At 42.4% G+C, this 20,674-nt stretch overlaps 1 protein-coding gene across 2 annotated transcripts; it reads right to left on the bottom strand.

Moving 5' to 3' along the window:
* Positions 1-964: 964 nt before the first annotated feature.
* Positions 965-20,384, bottom strand: Laptm4a (lysosomal protein transmembrane 4 alpha). 2 transcript variants are annotated; one of them, XM_051143390.1, is made up of 7 exons: positions 20,098-20,384; positions 8,534-8,654; positions 6,325-6,401; positions 6,112-6,240; positions 4,190-4,285; positions 3,647-3,745; positions 965-1,570 (listed from the first exon to the last, which is right to left on the bottom strand). In XM_051143390.1, the coding sequence occupies exons 1-7, from the start codon at positions 20,206-20,208 to the stop codon at positions 1,496-1,498; spliced, it is 708 nt and encodes a 235-aa protein (XP_050999347.1). In that variant the 5' UTR covers positions 20,209-20,384; the 3' UTR covers positions 965-1,495. The 2 variants fall into 2 exon arrangements, with proteins under 2 accessions (XP_050999347.1, XP_050999343.1); XM_051143386.1 differs by having other exon boundaries at positions 6,118-6,240; positions 20,098-20,374.
* Between the last annotated feature and the right edge of the window lie 290 nt (positions 20,385-20,674).

Genomic DNA, 20,674 nt, shown 5'->3' with positions numbered 1-20,674 from the left:
TACCAACTCAATTAGCCTAGGCTAAATGAATTTAAGGCCAGCCTGGGATACATAAGATCATATCAAAAACCCAATCAAGTTGGGTGGTGATGTCGAACACCTTTTTAGTCCCAGCATAGGGAGCAGTGGCAGTTGGATGCCTATGAGTTCCAAGCCAGCCTGGTCTAGAGAGTGAGTTCAAGGCAGCCAGGGAGGTTCTGTAGCCATGTAAGCTGCCAGGTTTTCTGAGTTAGGGCATTCCCGCTTCTTTCTGACCAAAGCCTGGGCATGCTTTCCCCAGTACTCTAGGCTTTCGTCTTTCATCCAATTCCTGCCCACCACATGGCTGCTTACAACCATCATGGTTGTTTCCTTCTTTCCCATCTTACTTCTCTGGGCAGCTGTAAGATTTAGTTTGCTTTCCCTATTTTCTCTCAAACTCTAATAAAATAGTCCTATTTCAGGATTCCAACTGTACCTTAAGGAACCTCATACTGATTCCAGTGCACTAGCTGCCTGAAATCAAATCCTAGCCTAATCATCCTCAAGTCAATCAACCAGCAAGTCGGCCAAAGGGGTTGTAGGCAGGGAACACACCGACAATTCAATCACCCAACAAGCCAGGCATATAGAAATATTCTTGAGGGCCTACTGAGGGATTCCAGGGGCTCTAACTGGACATCTTAAAATGCCCTGTTGTGGCTTCTGTGGTTGTGTAAACTCCTATTGCTCCCCTCTCCTGCTCTTCTCAAAGCGCTCCAGCCTCACTTCCAACTCTTCTCTTTGCTTTTACTCTTCCATCATCCCCCCATCCAGGAAGCAGCAAAGGACTTCTTGTCACATAAGAAAAAAAAAAAAAACAGAAACAAGTGAAATAGTTAATGAGGAAACTACTCAACATTTCTCCAAACATGTCCTTGTCACTAAGGACCAGGGCCACCAAGCACCAAGCACAAATGCTAGGCACAGTTAAGAATGACAAGAGTAAAACTTAAGAGGTTTATTAAAGCATTTTATCACAAAGATGGAAATGTACAAATGAGAAGCATGCAACCATCATCTTCCATGGTCAGGTCAAACGCAATTTATGTTTCCTGTTCCACAGAGCTAGAAACCGCAGATCTTCTACCTAACTCGCTCTTCCTAAGCACTGTGCTCATTCTCCAGAAAGTATCCAGGGCATCAAAATATCCGAAACACAAACATTATACAAAGAAAGTGCAAAGTTAAAAAAGAAAATATGGAGACACCCCCTTCCCCTCCCTACCCTCAGTTAAGGCTAACAATGGCACTTTGCTCTTGCTTAACCTAGATTGTCTTCAAAAAGTTCTAAAATGTGATACTTAACAAAAAGGTTTTAATAAATGTCCAAAAGCTCCTTAGTGTTTGAAAGTAAATGCTCAGACAAGACAGTGCACTTTATATCAAACAAGTCTAAGAGCCCTGCACTGCAGCTTTCTGTAAAATAAACAAGACAAGAAGCTGGTATAGTGTTTATTGACAAGGCAGACCATCCTCAGGCAGACAGGTAAGGGGGTGGCGGCTCTTTCTCAGGCATCTTCACAGCCATTTCATAGGTTGGCAAAACGTACTGAAGAGAGAAAAGAATTACATCAGACAATGTCCCTTTTAATTCTTTTCTAGAATAATCAGCTTTCAGACTATATGTCCCAAGCAGAAGCACATAACTGTGAGGAAGATGAACAATTGAACAACTAGCTCATCAGTTCCTGAGAACACAGAATGCTGAGCAACTTGCACTCCACACTCAGTGACACACTGACTCAAGACCAAGCAAGATCTTTACAGCTGGATAGAGGGGTAGGATAAGTAGCCCTTTAAATAAGAAGCCTGCACTTGTGTGCCGCGTGCGCGCACACACACGCGCGCGCGCACACACACATCACAGACTCATCTATTTGAATGCTTAATCGCTTAATCACCGGGAAATGGAACTATGTGATAGGGTTAGAAAAATTAGGAGGAGTGGCTTTGTTGAGGAAGTGTGTTACTAGGGGTACGCGTTAAGGTTTTGAAATGCCGTATCAGGCCTAGTCTGTCAGTCTGCCTCTTTCTCTCTCCTCTCCCTCTGCTTGTGTATCAGGATGTAGGGCTCAGCTACTTCCCTAGCTCCATGAGTGCTGCCATGCTCCCGCCAAGCTCTCTGCCATGACAATAATGGACTAAGCCTCTAAAACTATGAGCAAGTCCTCAATTTGAAGAGCCCTAGCTAATATGACTCCATTTTGTCAGCAGGCACCATCTTGAGCTTGTCCCTAAATTCACCTCTGTTGCTGGAAAACCATAAACTGTTCAAGGAAAGAACCACGCTAGGCTAGAACCAATCAAGTACCTAGTGTCCCTAGATGTTATAGATAGATTGCTTAAGCATTTCACAGTCAGGCTCGACCAATCCCCTAGCACCAACTCAACCTTGCTAAATATCAACCAATCCTTTAACTGACAAACGGGAAACTCCTATTCCTTGCTGTAACAACAATAAAGACCCTGCCTAACAAACAGTTCAGGGGCTCTCACTACTGATCCACTGGTCAGTGAGAGTCGAGGGACCAAGTGTGAGCTTTAATAAAGGCTCCTTGCTTTTGTATACAGTTTCAGACTCCTGGTGGTCTTTGGGGAATCTACCTGGGCATAACAAATTAAATGCTTTCTTTTATAAGAGTTGCCTTAGTCATGGTGTCTCTTCACAACAATAGAACAGTGACCTTGAAGACAAGATGGATAAATGGTTGAGTGGAAGGATGGGTGGGTGGATGAGAGGGAGGGATGATAGACGGTGGGAGGGAGGGAGGAAGGGATGGATGGATGGAAGGACGGGAGGGAGAGAAAAGGGATGAATGGATGGATGGGATAGATGGACAGGTGGCAGTCAGAATTAGAACTCTTCCTCTGGACTCACCTGGAAGATGGACTAACACATAAACCATATATATTTAAAAATACAAACAGTCTACTGACAGGCAACCAATAACGCTCCAGTGCTAACTGTACCTCAAGGGCTAAGGATCTGGGGGGAAAGGCCCCACTAATCACTCTACAGGAAGCTGGCTGCCAGTGTCCCAGGTTTCGTGATAATCTGTACTCAAAGGACAATGACCTTCTATTCTGTCCTTTGGGATAATAGAAAACTTTTCTAAAGTCTACTCTAGCCTAAGAGCCTCCAAATGACTGGCTGGCTCAAAATGGGCCATATGTATTGTATGTGTTGAAAACCTGGAAAGACCACAGAGCAGCCAAGAGGGTGCTGAGAGATGGGCTCAGCACTTGGACTCCGTCACAGTCCTCTCCCCAAGGATCTTACAGGTACTTACACTTACACTTACACACACACACACACACACACACACACACACACACACACAGAGCCTTCCTTACAATCCTCACAAGCCAATTACAGATTTTCCTAGCTTCTCTGTGTAGAAGTGATTGTGGGAACCATTAACAAATAAACCTAACCGTCAAGCTAGACAAATAGTTCTATGTGTATAAGATTCCTGGTGGAAAATGCTAAATCTTATACATTTGTGGGTTCAAGATATTCAAGTTCCAAAGCACAGTTATGGAGTAGGACAGAAAGTCAAGGCCCACATCCACTTCTGGAGGCATCAGTAAGAGAGAAGGAGAGTTTGGTGAAACAGTGGTTAACCTGTGGAGGTGCTTCAAAGGCAGGGTACACGGCAATCTCTGGCACATTTCTGTTGTTGATGTATTTGTAGCAGTTCCAAACACAATTGATTAGGTAAGCCTGAAAGGAGAAAGAGAGCTCAGCGGTCTGGGAGCAGAAAACCTCCATCCCTTCCACACTGTCTGTGGAAAAGGGACGTACTATAAGCCAGGCTCCCTCCTGAGTGGCTCTCATTTAAACATCACAAGTTTCTCACAGAGACTCGAGCTTAGAGATTTACGTCTGTTAACTAACAGGCTGTGGAGAAAATTCCAGGGCTTACATGTTGGGAATTGTAATGGATTTCCCTACAAACCATGAACCACGTTTGAAAACATAAAAGTTGCAACTACTCCCCGGGCAGAAGAAAAAGAGAGGACCCACCCCTTACCAGGTGTCATCTGCCGACCCCTGTGCCAGAAAGGACCCCACCACTGCACATCCTACATCCGCTGTGATGCACATGGAGGCAGCACAGGGCACGGTCCCTGAGGCAGTCCACCAGGCCCTCCAAGAGCTCCATACCTTAAACATGATGAAGACCACAAAGAACACAAGAACAATGAACAGGAGGCAGCTGGAGTCCAGCGTCAGGAGGTCATCTTTGTAGGGGAAATCAGGCTGTGAAAACACAGAAACAACTCCACCATGGAACATGTGCTTTTCACAATCTGGGGAGCATTTTAAGAACATAACAAAGGGCAGCAAAGTCAAAAGTGACAGGTTACTGCAAATTTACAGCGAGGAGTTAATGCAGCACATCCAAGGCCCTTATCATCAACATAGTAATCTGTTTAGACCTGCTTCTTTAATAGCTAGGATAAATGAAAGGTCTAAACAGAGCAAACATTCTGTTTACTGGCCACTACTTCCCATCTGCTCCTGACAAAATATAACCACTTGTATAGCACCCCAGCCATCCTGGGCCAGAAAGTCAGGAGGAACTGGATTGCTCAAGTTTCCAGGACCAGGGTTCCACGAAGGAAATAACTTTTCTAGGAGTCAAATATTGGTCTCAATTCTTCATCAGATAGGTAAAATGAAGACAGGCCGCTGTCTATAAGCCAGGCAAACGAACATGACTTACTGCTGACACGCTCACTGTACTGGGAAGGGTCAGCTGCATTCATTTGACTCTAGACAAGGCAATGAGTTCAGTGTCAGGAGAAGGGCATTAGAAGGAAAGGGAAGTTTAAAACTGGTCAGAAAAGGAAAGGACTAAGACAATCAAATAGAGGAGAAAAACACCAGTTCTGTAAAAGAGCAGGGTTTTTCATTGTTTTGATATTGTTTTCTACATAGCTGAAGTTTCCTACATGGGGCTAGAGTACAGTGGGCACACAGACACAGGGCTAGGGTACAGTGGGCACACAGACACAGGGCTAGGGTACAGTGGGCACACAGACACAGGGCTAGGTACAGTGGGCACACAGACACAGGGCTAGGATACAGCAGGCACACAGACATAGGGCTAGGTACAGTGCGCATACAGACATAGGGCTAGGATACAGTGGGAACACAGACATAGGGCTAGGATACAGCAGGCACACAGACACAGGGCTAGGTACAGTGCGCATACAGATATAGGGCTAGGTACAGTGGGCACACAGACATAGGGCTAGAGTACAGTGGGCACACAGACATAGGGCTAGGATACAGCAGGCACACAGACATAGGGCTAGGTACAGTGCGCATACAGACATAGGGCTAGGTACAATGGGCACACAGACATAGGGCTAGGGTACAGTGGGCACACAGACACAGGGCTAGGGTACAGTGGGCACACAGACACAGGGCTAGGTACAGTGGGCACACAGACATAGGGCTAGGATACAGCGGGCACACAGACATAGGGCTAGGTACAGTGCGCATACAGATATAGGGCTAGGTACAGTGGGCACACAGACATAGGGCTAGAGTACAGTGGGCACACAGACATAGGGCTAGGATACAGTGGGCACACAGACATAGGGCTAGGGTACAGTGGGCACACAGACACGGGGCTAGGTACAGTGGGCACACAGACATAGGGCTAGGGTACAGTGGGCACACAGACATAGGGCTAGGATACAGCAGGCACACAGACATAGGGCTAGGTACAGTGGGCACACAGACATAGGGCTAGGATACAGCAGGCACACAGACATAGGGCTAGGGTACAGCAGGCACACAGAAACATGCTACTATTCTGATAAAGATGAAACACCAATCCCTCAATAAGCACCAAGTTGAATACTCTACTGAAACACAATAGGTCAACTACCTCTCTTTATGGACTTCTAGTACTAGGCTATCCTAATGGAATGGTACAACTATCATCTATTTCTATCTTACAGGTTCTGTGAGTTTAAGACACTGTAAAAAGCAAAGAGAGTTAAAAATAGTACCTAAGGTGCCTCAGAATTTCAGATATTTTACTTAAATGGAAAAGTTTAAATAGCACACACACTTACTAGCTGATCCAGATATTCCTTGATTCTTGGCAAGTAAGTGAGAGAACTGATGGCCACCAGACAGCTGAGAACGAAGTCAAAAAGCCGGTAGCAGAAGAATGGAATGAGCCAGCCCACTTGATACTGCAGAAGAACAGTAACATTTAGTATAAGAGCACTACCCTCGGCAAAGGTCAATGAGGAGAGATGAAAATACGGCAGACTTACAGAAATTGCTCCATAAACCAGCATTGAACTGATTATAAACATAAGAACAGAGACGGCAAAAAGAACGCAGGCATTATCTAAGAAAACAAAAACAGAAATCTAATTAAGCAACATATGCAATAAAAGAAACTAAACTCTTTATGACAAAATGATGCTTTAAAATGTTTACATGTAAATGTTTAAATTAACTGTAATTGTTTTCAAAATTGGTTCTCAAAAGATCTAAGGCCAAGACGAGAAGAAAAGCTAAGCCTTGGCATTAAGAGATCCTGAGAAATTTACACATGTTAAACTGATGTAACAACTCACTGGCACTGCTCAGGATGGCACAGGAACCACTACCTGTAGGAAACAGGTCCCTTGTGCCTCCACATGCCAGAGTACAAACAGACAATTAAATCCAACACGGCAAGTTGCAACATAGGCAGAAGCAATGAAAAACTATGAAAGAATTCACATAAGTTGGGTTTGTGAGATGCGGGTTTAACGGAAAGGGGAAGTTGTTGTTCAGACAGATGAGATGCACACAGAACTACATACATACCTCTTGCTTTGACAAGAGTGCAACCTCAAATTCAAAGTTCTGCACTAACCCCATGCCAGGGCTGCAAACCTTTACCCCACGCGTCTTCCGGTTTGCCTCCCCGACCCCACACACGCCTATTCCTCTCAGCTTTTCTTCAGTGTACGTGTTAACCCATGTTCACCATTTTCTTCAGAACACACCCAAATAACCCCAAACATTACTAAACCATACTTGACTGGGAGAGTTTCTTCACAGCCTATAGTTGATCCTGACTCTGGACAAACACTAATACACTCAAGGGAGGGGGGAACGTGGGGAGGTAGCTTGACTTGTTGCTCTTGCAGAGGACTCAGGCACAGTTCCCAGTACCCACATCAGGCTGCTAACAATCGCCCTTAACTCCAGTTCCAGGGAATCGGATGCCTCTGGCTTCCATGTATTTTATACTTATATGTACATACTCCTACAGAGACACATAACTGAAAATTTAAAAAGAAACTAAACAGCACCAAAAAAGAATATTCAGTAAATATTCATGCTATTAGATATCTGTACAAATAACTATCACTGAGCATTATCAACACCACCAGTATTATCATCTCAAGAGTGCCTCCATTGTTAAGGAGTTAAAAGCTCTTCCTACTCAAGGAATAAGCTACAAAGGAAGGGGCTGGAGAGATGGCTCAGAGGTTAAGAGCACTGGATGCTCTTCCAAAGGTCCTGAGTTCAATTCCCAGCACCCACATGGCAATGTACAAACTCCAGTTCACACTTCCCTCTTCTGGCCTCTGAAGGCACTGTACACACATGGTGTACCTACATAAATGCAGGCAAAGCACACACAAATAAAATAAAACAAGCAATCTTTTATAAAGGGAGACACAAATCCTTGGATCACAGGTAGCCACAAGTTCAGACTTACATAATAAAGGTTAATAAAACCTAAGATCCTGGGAACTGGGGTCTACAGGGTTATAAGCACACTCGATCTGGGGCACTCTTCTGAACTGAAACTTAAAACTAAGCATGTAGAAAATGTAACGCTAAATAATAATTTTCTGCTTAAGTATTAAATTTATGACATAACATATAATAATACAAACTCAATCAGAATTGTTTTGTATCTGTATTTTAAAGAAAAAACTGGCAATAAAAAAGTTGCTACCAGGGAATAAATGGGTTTAAAAGGACAGTTTCTATGAATGTTCTAGGACTGTCCTACTTTTAATAGCAGTGCTAAGTGTCCTTCCATATAAACAAGAGAATTGGACACTGTGCTTCATACTCCTAACAGCCCATCTGATCTACACACAAATGGCTGACCCTGGCTACTCATGGTAGCAGGCCCTCAAAATTCTGTTTTTATTTCCCATTCCCCCTGCCTCTGGTCTATAGAGTCAAAGCAGTCCTAACACCCACTATCTGCTACATCTTCTTGTCCAGAAATGCTCTACTGTAACTCTTGCTGAACATCTCTGGGAAAAGTCATCAAAATACTTGCTGTCTCAGCAAGTAGTTTAAGTAATGTTTAGTTTATTACTTACTATGCAGATTACTTAACCCTTTGACGTATAACAAGCATAATTTAACAATCTTTTTTTTTTTTTTACATTCATGTGTAGACCACAATTGGCTTTATATATAAAAAATCTGGCAGTGATATCTTTTAAAGTAAAAACTTACCAGCCATTCTCTCAGATGAATAGTAATTACCAATGACTTCATACTGAATGTTGACAGCTGGCATGGAGTTTGGATGAGTCACCTCCACAGTCAGTAAAATAGCCATCAGTAGGTTGACCACCTGAGAAAAACAACACTTTTACATTAGCTTCTCTCAGGGAACAGTCTTCACAGACTCTCTAGACATTGTGTTGTATTTAATACTGTTTCATTTGCAGTAACAAGGTTGTGAAACAGGAGACACACAGATAAAACATGTGTCACCACTATGAGAGCAGTTTAAAGCTCATAGCATGTATAAAGACACTTTACTATTTGCTAATGCCAATAAACCAGAATAAAATACACAGAAAGCAAAATTAGGGAATCATTATGAACTGTTCACATTCAGAGGCCTATTTCCTCACACACCCATCACAGATGTGTCAGTTCATCACCCACATGCAGATGGCTGCAACTCCTCCAAAACACCCGCAACGTCTTGGTTCAAGTTCAAGAGTCCCCTGTCTCTCACTGTGTTTGTCTTCTGAATCAATGTTCTTCTAATACCCAAAAGCACCTTCCAGTCACTGGAGAGGCTTAACCATTCAGGTCCTCCAGCCATTTCCTCTACTTTTCTAGCATGTTTTACCTACCTGTCTATTTCCCTTTTGCCTAAGTTCCAGTGTAATGAACAAGTCCCCCAACCTGGCACACAAGTTCCAAGACAACTGTACCAGCTTTATACATTTTTGCAGTGTCACTCCAGAGTAACTCTACACAACACCTAGCCGTTCTTCCACAATTGAGCCAATAAGCTACCTGCAAACAGCAAAGTCGTCTCCAGAGGCTCATACATAGCCTTCACTGTATCTATAACTAAATTTCATCTTAATAGATTCTTACCCACCAAGATCTCCTAGATCTAGATTTTGAAATCCTACAGATTGATTGATTGACTCTGGTTTCTTCACTCCGAAATGTAATCATGAAATGATAATTTCCATGTAAGTCACACACACACACACACAGAGAGAGAGAGAGCGAGAGAGAGAGAGAGAGAGAGAGAGAGAGAGAGAGAGAGAGAGCGCGCTAATGAATATCTAGGGTCATTGCCAAACATTTTGCTGAAATCCCACCATAATATCAGGGATATAAACCCCATTTTAAAAGGAAATTTCTTATGCAGAGCTCTAGTTGTGGGTCACTGCAGGTTCTCAGTCCTGTGGATGATTCAATATAAGAATCAGTAAGGTCTGGAAATGAGACTAAGTCCATAATCAAACTCTACAAAATTTACTGCCCTTGTGAAGTCTGAACACTTGACACTCCCAAGTAGTCTATCAGCAATACCTGAAACTACTCTCTCCTGTCCACCCTAAATGATGGATGAAGGGTAACACCTAAGAAAAGTATTTTCTTATATCAGGCCAAGTCTTCAAATATTCGGTGGAAAAGCAGGTCAACTTCTATTTTCAAGTTAGGTATGCTTGCTTGTATTGGGAGCAATTATGCTAAACATAACTATCATCCTAGCAGAAAAAAGCTTTGCATGGCACAGAAAAATACTCATGTCAAGGAAACCATGCAAATCTAACTACCAAATGATCCCGAAGCACTTACACTGAGCACCTACTCTATGCTCATATGCAGATCCTGGCAATGCACATCAGCAGATACTTTTACTAAGCTCCCTATTAGATATTTCAAAAAATTAAAATTATAAAACTAATTGTAACTCTTTAAAAAGTCTTTTAAGATATTTTAGTACATACGAACTATTTAAGATTTCCCCCCTCCCCCCAACTGTATTCAGGAAATGAAGATGAAAATAAAGACTTATAACCCTGGTAACAAGGCCAGGAAGAGCACAGTACATGTCAACAACACAGGCAAAGCATCTATTACTCAAGGAGGAGCAGACACATCATATGAGTAAATAAACAGTAAGAAAACAACGCAGTGCATTTTATTTGGTAGAAAAAGATTGAGATCTAGTCCAGGAAACACTCAGGCCCAGATAAACAATTCCTCTTTGCTTTTGCATTTCAGACACACCCATCCTAGAAGACCCAATGACTTTGGGGGGGAGCAGTGGGTGGATTTTTCTTTAATGACAGAAAGTATTTGTACATCTTTACGGAGTACAATGTTATGTTTTAGTACACTTAAACAGCACGTACTGGTCAAATCAAGACACATCATGCCATAACTTTAAAACATTTCACTGTTTGTGGTGAGAATCTTGCTTAGCTAATTTTTTTTTTTTTAAGATTTATTTATTATTCATACAGTATTCTGCCTGCATGTGTGCCTGTATGCCAGAAGAGGACACCTTACCTCATTATAGATGGTTGTGAGCCATCATGTGGTTGCTGGGAATTGAACTCAGGACCATTGGAAGCCAGTGCTCTTACCCTCTGAGCCATCTCTCCAGCCCCTCTAATTTTTTTTTTTTTTTAATGCAATACTGACCCTTCCTCTTGCCTTCCAGTCTCCGATGGCCACTATTCTTGTCCATAAACCAAGCTATCTTGCAACCTGTACGTAAAATCATGTATTTGCCTTTCTGTAGCTCACTTATCTCAGTTGTATTTTTAGTATTATCCTTGTTGCTGCAAGTGTCAATTTTGTTCATTACTGCTAACAATACCCATTGTGAACACAGACCTTTTTTTCCTTACCCATTGTTATTAAAGGACACCTCAGCTGACTCCCTACCTCACCTACTGTGAACAGTACACTGCAATAAAGGCAGGCTGCAACAATCTCTTTGTTATATTGATTTCGTTTTCTGTGGGTAGGTACCCACAAGTGGGATTTCTGGGTCCTATTTCAGTCTTAACTGAGGAGCCTTCACACTATTTATCCAAAAGTGGCTATGCTACATCTCCACACAGTACAGGTGTTCCTTTCTCCGTGTCCTTGTCAATAAATCACTTTTTGTCTGGTTGACAGGCATTCACTCATGGGATGAGATGCTATGTATGACATTCAGAAGGTTTTCAATATGTGTTGGTCCTCTTATGTTCTTTTGAGAAATGTCTATACAACTAACTTCCTCTCTTTGAATTTCATTATTTGCTTCTGCTGTTGCGTTCTTGATATACTTTAGGTATTAAAATCTTGTGAAAAAGTTTTCAAGTATCTTCTGCCATTTCTATGGGTTGTCTGCTCACTGTTCTTATTCTTTGGTGATAAAGCTTTTTAGTTTTTTAGTATTTATTTATGTTGTGTGTGTGTGTGCATGCGTGCGTGTGTGTGCGTGTGTGTGTGTGTGTGTGTGTGTGTGTGTGTGGACTATTTGCATGTATCCTTGCATGACAGAAGAGGACATTAGATCCCATTAAAGATGGTTGTGAGGCACCATATGGTTGATGGAAATTGAACTCAGAACCTCTGAAAGAACAGCCAGTGGTCTCAACCTCTGAGCCCTCTCTCTAGCCCAAGAAGCTTTCAGTTTGATGCAATACCATTTGTGTTTTCTTTTGTTGCCTATGCACTTACATTCTTGTACAAAAATTTCTTGCTCAGACTATCCTGGTTGGGGTTGGGTGTGTGTGTGTGTGTGTGCCTGTGCATGTGTGTTTCTTTTGGTCAACTTGGCATACACTACAGTCACCTGGGAAGAAGGAAATGAAAATGCCCCAGTAAGATTTTCCTGCAGGCAAGTCTGTAGTTCATGCTTTTGAATTAATAACTGATGTGGAGGATTCCAGCTCATGCGGGATGGTGCTATTGTTGGATAGGTGGTTCTAGATGGCATAAAAAAGCAGGATGAGCAAACCAGTTTGTACACTGAGCTCCCCCAGCACCTCTGCTCCAGTTCCTCTAGGTTCCTGCCCTGACTCCCCTTTATGATGGATTTGTTCTGTGGAGAAGTATAAGCGAAACAAATGTCTCCCTCCCTATGTTGCTTCTAGTCACAGCATTTCATCAATAGAAACCCTAACGAGACACAGACTCACATCAGTGCTTCCCTGTGTTCTCTCCTTGTAGGTTTACTCTCCAGTTTACTACTCAAATATTTTGTAATATTTAAGTTGTCTTTTATATATGAGACAAGGGTCTGGTTTCATTCTTCCAGAGGGGTGGACATGTAGTTTTCCTAGCACTATTCTCTAAAGGGCATGTGTTTGCCATGATGTATACTTCTGGCACCTCTGTTGAAAACCCCTTGGCTGTGAGGAGTGTGGGTTTATTTTTGGGTTCTCCACTCTGTTCCATTGGTCTACATGTCTATTTTTGTACCAGGACTAGGCTGCATTGGTTATGAGAGCATTACATTTTGAAACTGGACAGTGTGATGCTTCCACCTTTGGTCTTTTTGCTCAAGACTTCTTTGGTACACTTTTCAGTGTCCATTCAACATTTAGAAACCATTTTCTCCTATTAAGTGAAGGATAACATGACAGGTACTACACCTTACATTTGAAGATCCCTTTGGGTAGTATGGCACCTAACAATACTAGTTCTGTTCATAAATACGGGATGTCTTTCCATTTATTTATGACCTATCCAAAGTGTCTCTTTCACCTTCTGGTTAAAGTTACTCTTGGGGGAAGGGGTGTTTTGTTTGTTTTGCTTGTATAGCTATAACAAGTGTGAGTGCTTTCCTAATTTCTCTTTCAGACAGTTCTCTATTGGCATATTACTCAATTCTTTAAATTTATTAATTCTGGCATTTTCTTTCAGCCCAGGATTTTCTATATATCTGTCTCGTCTGCAAATACAGAGCTTTGACCTCCTCCTATATCTGTAAGCACTTCATCTGTTTCTCTTGGCTAACTGATCTGGCTAGGACTTTCAATAATATTATGTTGAACAGAAGTGTTAAAAGGAAGCACCATTATGTGATTTCTCATCTTAGAGAAGAGCTATTTGGTATGGGGCTAGCCCTACTTTTTTCATGTGAAAGGATGGTAAAATTAAATATGTAACTGTACCAACTGAAATGGTCATATGGATTTGGCCCTTTATATAATATGTATATACCACCTTTACTGATTTGCATGGGTTGAGCCATCACTGAATCCTTAGGATGAATCCCACTTGATCTTAAGGATTTACTTTATAATGTGATACTGAATACTGTTTACCAGTGTTTTATGGTGAATGCCTGCAGTGTTCATCAGAGATACTGGTCTGAAGTGTTATGTTTAAGAGGCTTGTTTTTGTTTTCTTTTTGGAAGGGTTTGTTTTTTGTCATTTGTTTTGCATGCTCCATTTTTTGGAGAATAATTTGGAAAGACAGTAGTGGCTCTTTAAATATTTTGTAGAACCCATTGGTGAAATAATTAGACCCTGGACTTTTTTTCTTTGTTGGGAAACTTTTTACTACTGGCCCAATCACATTACTTGTTCTGTTCTGGTATTCTTTTTATGGTCCATCTTTGACAGGCTGTGTTCAAGATTTACCTAATTAAGTTCCAAGTTATTGGCAGATAGTTCTTTGTATTCATCTCTTAAACTCTTCAGTATCACTGTAGTATCAACTTTTCTCATCTCTGATTCTGATTTTTTTATTTTTCTTCGTAGCCTAAAGGTTTGACAATTTCTCATATACTCACCAGTCAAAGTGACCCATGCCTATGATCCTGGCATTTGGAAGGCTGAAATGGGAGGAGCAGAAAGTTTGAGGGCAACTTGGGCTATGAAGTGCATTCTGCAGAAAAACCATCTGAACAAAACACACACACACACACACACACACACACACACACATACACATACACATTTTCATTTTGTAGCATTAAAAAAACTTTTTTAAAAATAATTTTGGCTTTTACTTTTAATCTTTTCTATCCTCCTGACTTTGGGCTTAGTTCTTGTTTTCCTAGTTCCTTAAGAAGTACCATTGGTTTGCAACCCCTCTACTTCTGGTGTGACCCCTCTACTTCTGATGTAGGTTACCCTGGGGCTGTGAACTCCCTTACTGATTTCTCCATGTCACTGGGTTTCTACTTCCACTTATTTCAGGAAATTTTGAATTCATCCTTTTAATCTCTGCTTTGCCCATTATTTGGAGAACTGAAGTTTCATTTCTGGGTTTTGATTAATTTCTCCCATTCCTCCTTTTACCGATTTCTAGGTTTTAGTTTTTGTTTTGTTTTGGTTTCTGGTTTTTGAGACAGGGTTTCTCTGTGTGTAGCCTTGCCTATCCTGGACTCACTTTGTAGACAAGGCTGGCCTGGAACTCACATTGATCCGGAGTGCTGGGATTAAAGGTATGCGCCACCACCACCTGAATTTCTAGTTTTATTTAACTATGATCAGGAAAGTCACTCAGTATGATCTCAGTCCCAAAAAATTTGCTCAGCCTTGACTTGTAGCCAACATCTACCCTGCAGAATGGGAAACTCGTCCCTGGAAGTCACAGTGAGAGCTGTGTGCAGCTGGGTGGGTTGGCCCACACCGTTAGTCCCAGCACTCTGAAGGCAGAAAGAAGCAGCTCTCTGTTGAGTCGAGGCCAGCCTGGTCACATAGCCAGTTCCAGACCAGCCAGGTAACCTGCACCCAGAAAAGGTAAATAATACAAGCCTATCCAGTGATACTCATCTGTAACCCTAGCACTCCTACTGTGTGTGGACATGAGATGTATAGAAAGGAAAATCACCAGCAGGCACACAGGCCAGCTAGCCTGGGGTGGGCAGCCTGGCAGAAAACTAGAACAGAAGAAAGCCAGAACTCTTTTGATCTCCATACACCCAGCATGACACAGCATGACCACCCACTCACACAGACAAATATTTAAAGCTAAATCTTACATCAGTACCCCAAAAATGGACTTGAGTGAGCGTTATCATTTAAACACGTAATTTTGTACCAATTTCTTTTATGTGTATGGGTGTTTTACCTGCATATATGTATATCTATTCACCATTTGTATGCCTGGTGGCCTCACAGGCCAGAAGGTGCTGGACTCCCTGGGAAGCAAGTTACAGATGGTTGTGAACGGCATGTGGATGCTGGGAATAGAACCCCGGTCCTCTGAAAGAGCAGCCAGCACTCAACCACTGAGCCACCTCGTGAGTTCCAATCCTTTTTTATTTTTTCCTAATCATTACCCCTCAGTTTCCCCAAAACATATTTTGCCCCAACCCAGTATCTTCTGAGACTATAGCAAAGTTGTATCTGCTTTAGGATTTCATGAAGCAGGGAGTCCCTTCAGGCAAACCAGTCCATAAAACTAAACACAGAATTACGAATTGATAAAGATCAAAACTGACCATCTTCAGAAAAAAATTGCCATTGTTTACTATGTTTAATTATAACTGACTTAACTCCATCATTCCACAAAATATCTACTGAATACCTCGAGTGTTCTAACTGGTAATAAGTCAGTTTTGAGACACGTTTTACAGACTGAGACTTTTTCACCCTTCTGACTGTTGATAAGAACCCTTACAAGCACCCTCTTTTGGTGCCCACAAAGATTAAAGTACATACCCCATTAGCTGTCTATTTAGTGCAGGATGACCATGAACTCCTGACTCTCCTGCCTCCACCTTCCAAGTGGTAGGGTTGGCAAAATGTTAATGGCTGAAGCTGGCTGATTTTTAGTATTATTTCACTACTTTTGTAAATTTGAAGATTTTCCTTAAGATTCTTTAACTTAAAAGTGAATTATGGGCCCACAAGTTAGCTCAGTGGGTAAAGACACTTGCAACAGAGGCAAGGTGGCCTGAGTTCCACATCCAGAACTAACAGAGGTAGAAGAAGAGAAGCTCACAAAACTGTCCTGACCTCCCCCCTCCCCCCACATACATCATACATGCACACATACAGGAAGAGAAAATTTTAAAGGAATTTTTAAGTGAATTAAAGGGCAGAAAAGCACTTCAGAGAAAAGAAGTATCATGTACTCCAAGCACAAAACAATGCAGGCAGACACAAAACTTTCAGCTATAGCTATTTAAAGAGCCAGAACTAATGTGTGAAAGGCCCCTGTGGCATGAGGAAATCTGTTCTCACTTCTACCTAACAATAGATTACTTAAAGAAAAAACATCCATGAGAAAGTCTTGTTATACAGACTTAAAATAAAATGCACTTGTATCACCAGGCATGGTGGCACACACCTTTAGACCCAGCATTCAGGAAGCAGACAAGCAGATCTTTGGTCTACTGAGTAAGTCCCAGGACAGCCAGGCAACAAGACAAAATAAAAATGCATTTGTATCATGAAGGTTATCTCCTGCAACAGACTTTTTAATCCAATATTTATGATTCAATACATACTTGAGTTCACAAACTCTAAGAATTTGTTTAAAATAATCTGGCTTCAAAATCTTTAATAAATGATAAAGAAATGAATTTGAGGAATGTAGAAATTTAAGCCTGAACTCATTCTAAAATTGCGTATTACTTATGTCTCACAAACTTCTTTCACATTTATAACATCAAATGCCAACTCTTCAGGTGTGGTACCTCTGGTACATACAACTGATTCTAGTTTTATGTCCCACAGAACTATTCGATAATGCTTAAGAGTTTGGTTTAGTTTTGTAGAGTAGATGGCATCCTATGCAGCCTAGGCTGTCCTGTGGCCAAGGCTGGGTTTGAACTTGTGATCCCCCTGATACCACCTCCTAAGTACTCACACTATAGGCATTTGCCACCATGCCTAGCTCCATACACTTAATCCTTTGGAATACAGGATTGTGATAGCCTTAACAAAAAACCCATAGATGTCAAAACAAGAAATCAATGATGTCATTATCATTCACTGACAAGAGTGTCCAAGCCCAGCAGGAGGGAGCGTTGTGCCTCCAAGTTTCAAACATAACAGAAAGAATCATAAATGCAGGCTTTAGTCCAGCTAGCCCTACCTGGCTCATCATTCTTCTCCCACACAGACCAAGATGTACTGTCCATGGGAGTCAAGGAGCAGTGCTCATGACAAAGTGGTTAAGCAGGGCACAATGGCAAGGCAGAAATAGGAAGGAAAGGACATTCTACTTGTTGTCATCTTGTGTCTCTGCTAAAGGCAGTAGAACGCACAATTTGGACAAGACTTCTTTATTTAGAGGCACATATTATACTCTGTTTTTATCTCAAGTAAAATCCAACTAGCAGAAAGCATATCTTCATATGACTATGCAAATGAAGCTTGTACATTTTTTTAAGTCATCCATACTGTAATAAGCAAATCAGATGCTCTTTTCCTTCCTTAATCTTATTAGGATCTGCTATCACAGCTCATTCTTCTCCTTTGAGAGGGTGAGTTTCACTTCCCTGGCTGTGCTCCAAAGTTCTTTGTAATGCCATCAACTTTAAAGGATGATGTCATGATCAAAGTAAGCAGCGCTAGAATCTATCATGCAGCGGATGGTAAGAACACAGAAGTCATTTGAGGGAGGTGATTTTTCCCTTTTATATGTCTGACAAGAGTCCTTTACACTGAAAGTGGGCAATAAATCTCTCACAGGAATTAAAACAAATCAATTAAAACAGTTTACAACATTCTAACCTGAAAAGTAATGCAAAATTACATCTTTTCAAAACTGAGAACAAAGTGAGATTTAAAACAAAAAACAAAACAACAACAACAAAACACTTTTTCACACCAAGAGTGATCTCTCCATGCCCTACTTCATTAAAAATAAATGTCCTTAGGGCTGGAGAGATAGTTCATTGGTTAAGAACACTGGTTGCTCTTCCAGAGAACCTGGGTACAATTCCCAGCACCACCCAGCTAGCAACCATCTGTAACTCTAGTCCTAAAAGACTCTAGCTCCCTTTGCCTTTCATAGACACTGCACACAAGTAGTACACAAGCAAACACGAAGACAAAGCACCCATACAGTGAAATAAAAAATAAATTAAAACTAAAAAACCTAAATAAATAAATAAAAGAAATTCACTGTGCATTCTGAGTTCTCTGTTCATTTTTATAAACAAAACCCACAGCATCAAAAACTCCACCTAACCAAGTGTAGAGAAATGTTGCCAATACATCTGAATGGCTCAAGTGGGAGGTTTTGTTGTTGTGTTTTCTTCATCAAAGGGTTTGAAGGCCTTTGTCTACAAGTCCGAGGGATGGAAGAAGAAACAGAAAGATGAAGTTTTCAGGCAGGAAGCCCAGGCTCTAATTCTATTTTCTCAGCTAAGTTCAAGGGAAGGTCATTTTCTGGAAGAAAGCAGGGAGGGTGTTAGATAAGACTTGCCGATGGAAGACATGAGTTAATCATTTAGAATGGAAGACGGTGAAGGACAAAAGAAATTAAAAATCCATACTGCTAGCAAAATGGAAAACAAAAAAGAGGAAGCTTGACATAGCATCCAGCTGACTTGTCATTAATCCTGGTACAGGACTAGAGCTCTGTTAACATACACAGTAGGGCCTTTCCTAAAGAAAACGTGACATAATTCTATAGTAGCAATACGGTGACTTTCAGAGTACAAAAGTACAGAAAATGTGAAAATAACCTCACATCAAGCAAATAAACCCGCACTAGAGCTTTCCTGATGCTCTTTTCTAATCTACATTAAGGAAACAACTGAAAAACCAGCAATAATGTGGAGGTCTGATAGTCCCCTGGGGATGTGAAACCATCTGCCTGCAGAGATTTTTATCTGGTGTTCCGCCAAATAGTTACTAATGACTTCAAGATACTTGGGGTGGGGGGGAGACTACAGAGAAGGAGGAGGAAGGAGGAGGAAAGAGGAGGAGGAGAGGACGGAACTAAACCTCTCCTCCTTTGCTCTTCAAATAAATAATTATCAGAAACTGCACAGTGCCTCTAACGCCACTCCCGCCCCAACCCTGCATCGATATCTGAAATTCATCCAAGTGCCCAAAACGACAATACAACAAGATTCTCAAAGTTTCAGCAAAGTTTAATAGTTTAAAACTGCCTAAAAAGAACCACATTTTTTGAAATCGGAGCAAACAAAATTCAGTATAAACAGATGCTGGGAACTGTAGTTTAAGGGAAAAAAATCACAAAAAAACTTTCTATCAAACCAGGAACCAAACAAGACCGCCCAACTGCTGTAACAAAATCACACCCTAGAGCCCAGAAAATGTCAGTGGCGACAAAGTAGGCGCTCAATAAACTCCTCTTCCAAACCGAGGCAGACTTGAGATTAAAAGCACCTGACAGGCGGGCAGAGTGGTGTACCAGGGCAAATCTGACCCAGTGTAAATCCTGGCGAACGTCTAGACTCAAAACAGAGGACTTTCTGGCTACATCACCAAAGGCCTTAACAGAAACTCCAGGAGACACGGTGGGGGCGGGGGGAAGGCTTACAACTGGATTTCTCTTTCCATTCGGACAAAGCAACAACGTCCAAACTGGCTGCATACCAAGGACAATAATTGTTTCGTTGGGGGGAGGTGGAGGGGTGGGAGTAGGGGGGTGGTGCGGAGGTCTGAGCACCTCCCAAACCCGAAATCCTGTTCCTGACCCTCTCCTGAGGAGCCCCATCTCGCCAAGTACCCAGACTCCGTTCAGTTAATGCACCCCGAGAAGTAGCGGCCCCTAGCTTCCACGTCCCCGCCCCTCGCCCCCCAAGTCCCGAGTCCCACTCGCCGCGCGTGCGCACTGGCCGGGTGGAGCGGCCCTGCCCGCCTGCCCTTACCATGTACCAGGTCCCCAGGATGATCGTCCCGGTGCGGACATGGCAACAGCCGCAGCACCGGGTGCTGTAGAACCGGTCGCTGCGGCTCCGCTTGAAAGTCATGGACACCATCGGGAACCTCGAGGGCCTCGTTCTCGCCCAGGCCCCTGACAAAAGCTTTCGGCCCAGCGGTAGAACCCAGACGACTCTGCGACGCTGTCCAAAGCCAAGCGACGCGTCTTCTGGTCCGCCCTCGGCGGGAGCCCCTGCCAACTCTTGTGCGCCTGCGTTCTGCGCGCTGGGCACCGCTCTCGCGCGACCTCCTCTGGACGGCTCTCCCTCCGCCTCCTGGCACATAGAGACCAATGAGGAACAGAAGGCTGAGTTGGAGCTCCTGGCTTTTGATTGGAGAAAACGAGAAGATTGACACAGCTCGCGCCCAATCAAAAGTTTAACTCTCTGTTTGGTTAGCTTGAGCGTGGCTCGGCTAGAGGTCTGGGATTGTATGTATGTGAGGGTAACTCGATAGCTCACCATCTCCAAGACGAGCCCCGTAACGAGGCGTTTAATCAGAGAAGGTGAAAATGAGACGGGGTCG

The sequence above is a fragment of the Acomys russatus genome, chromosome 1 (genome assembly GCF_903995435.1).
Source record: "Acomys russatus chromosome 1, mAcoRus1.1, whole genome shotgun sequence".
NCBI classification, from domain to species: Eukaryota; Metazoa; Chordata; class Mammalia; order Rodentia; family Muridae; genus Acomys; species Acomys russatus.
The sequence above is the reverse complement of the archived record's forward strand: the minus strand, read 5'-3'. Positions and strand labels throughout refer to the sequence as shown.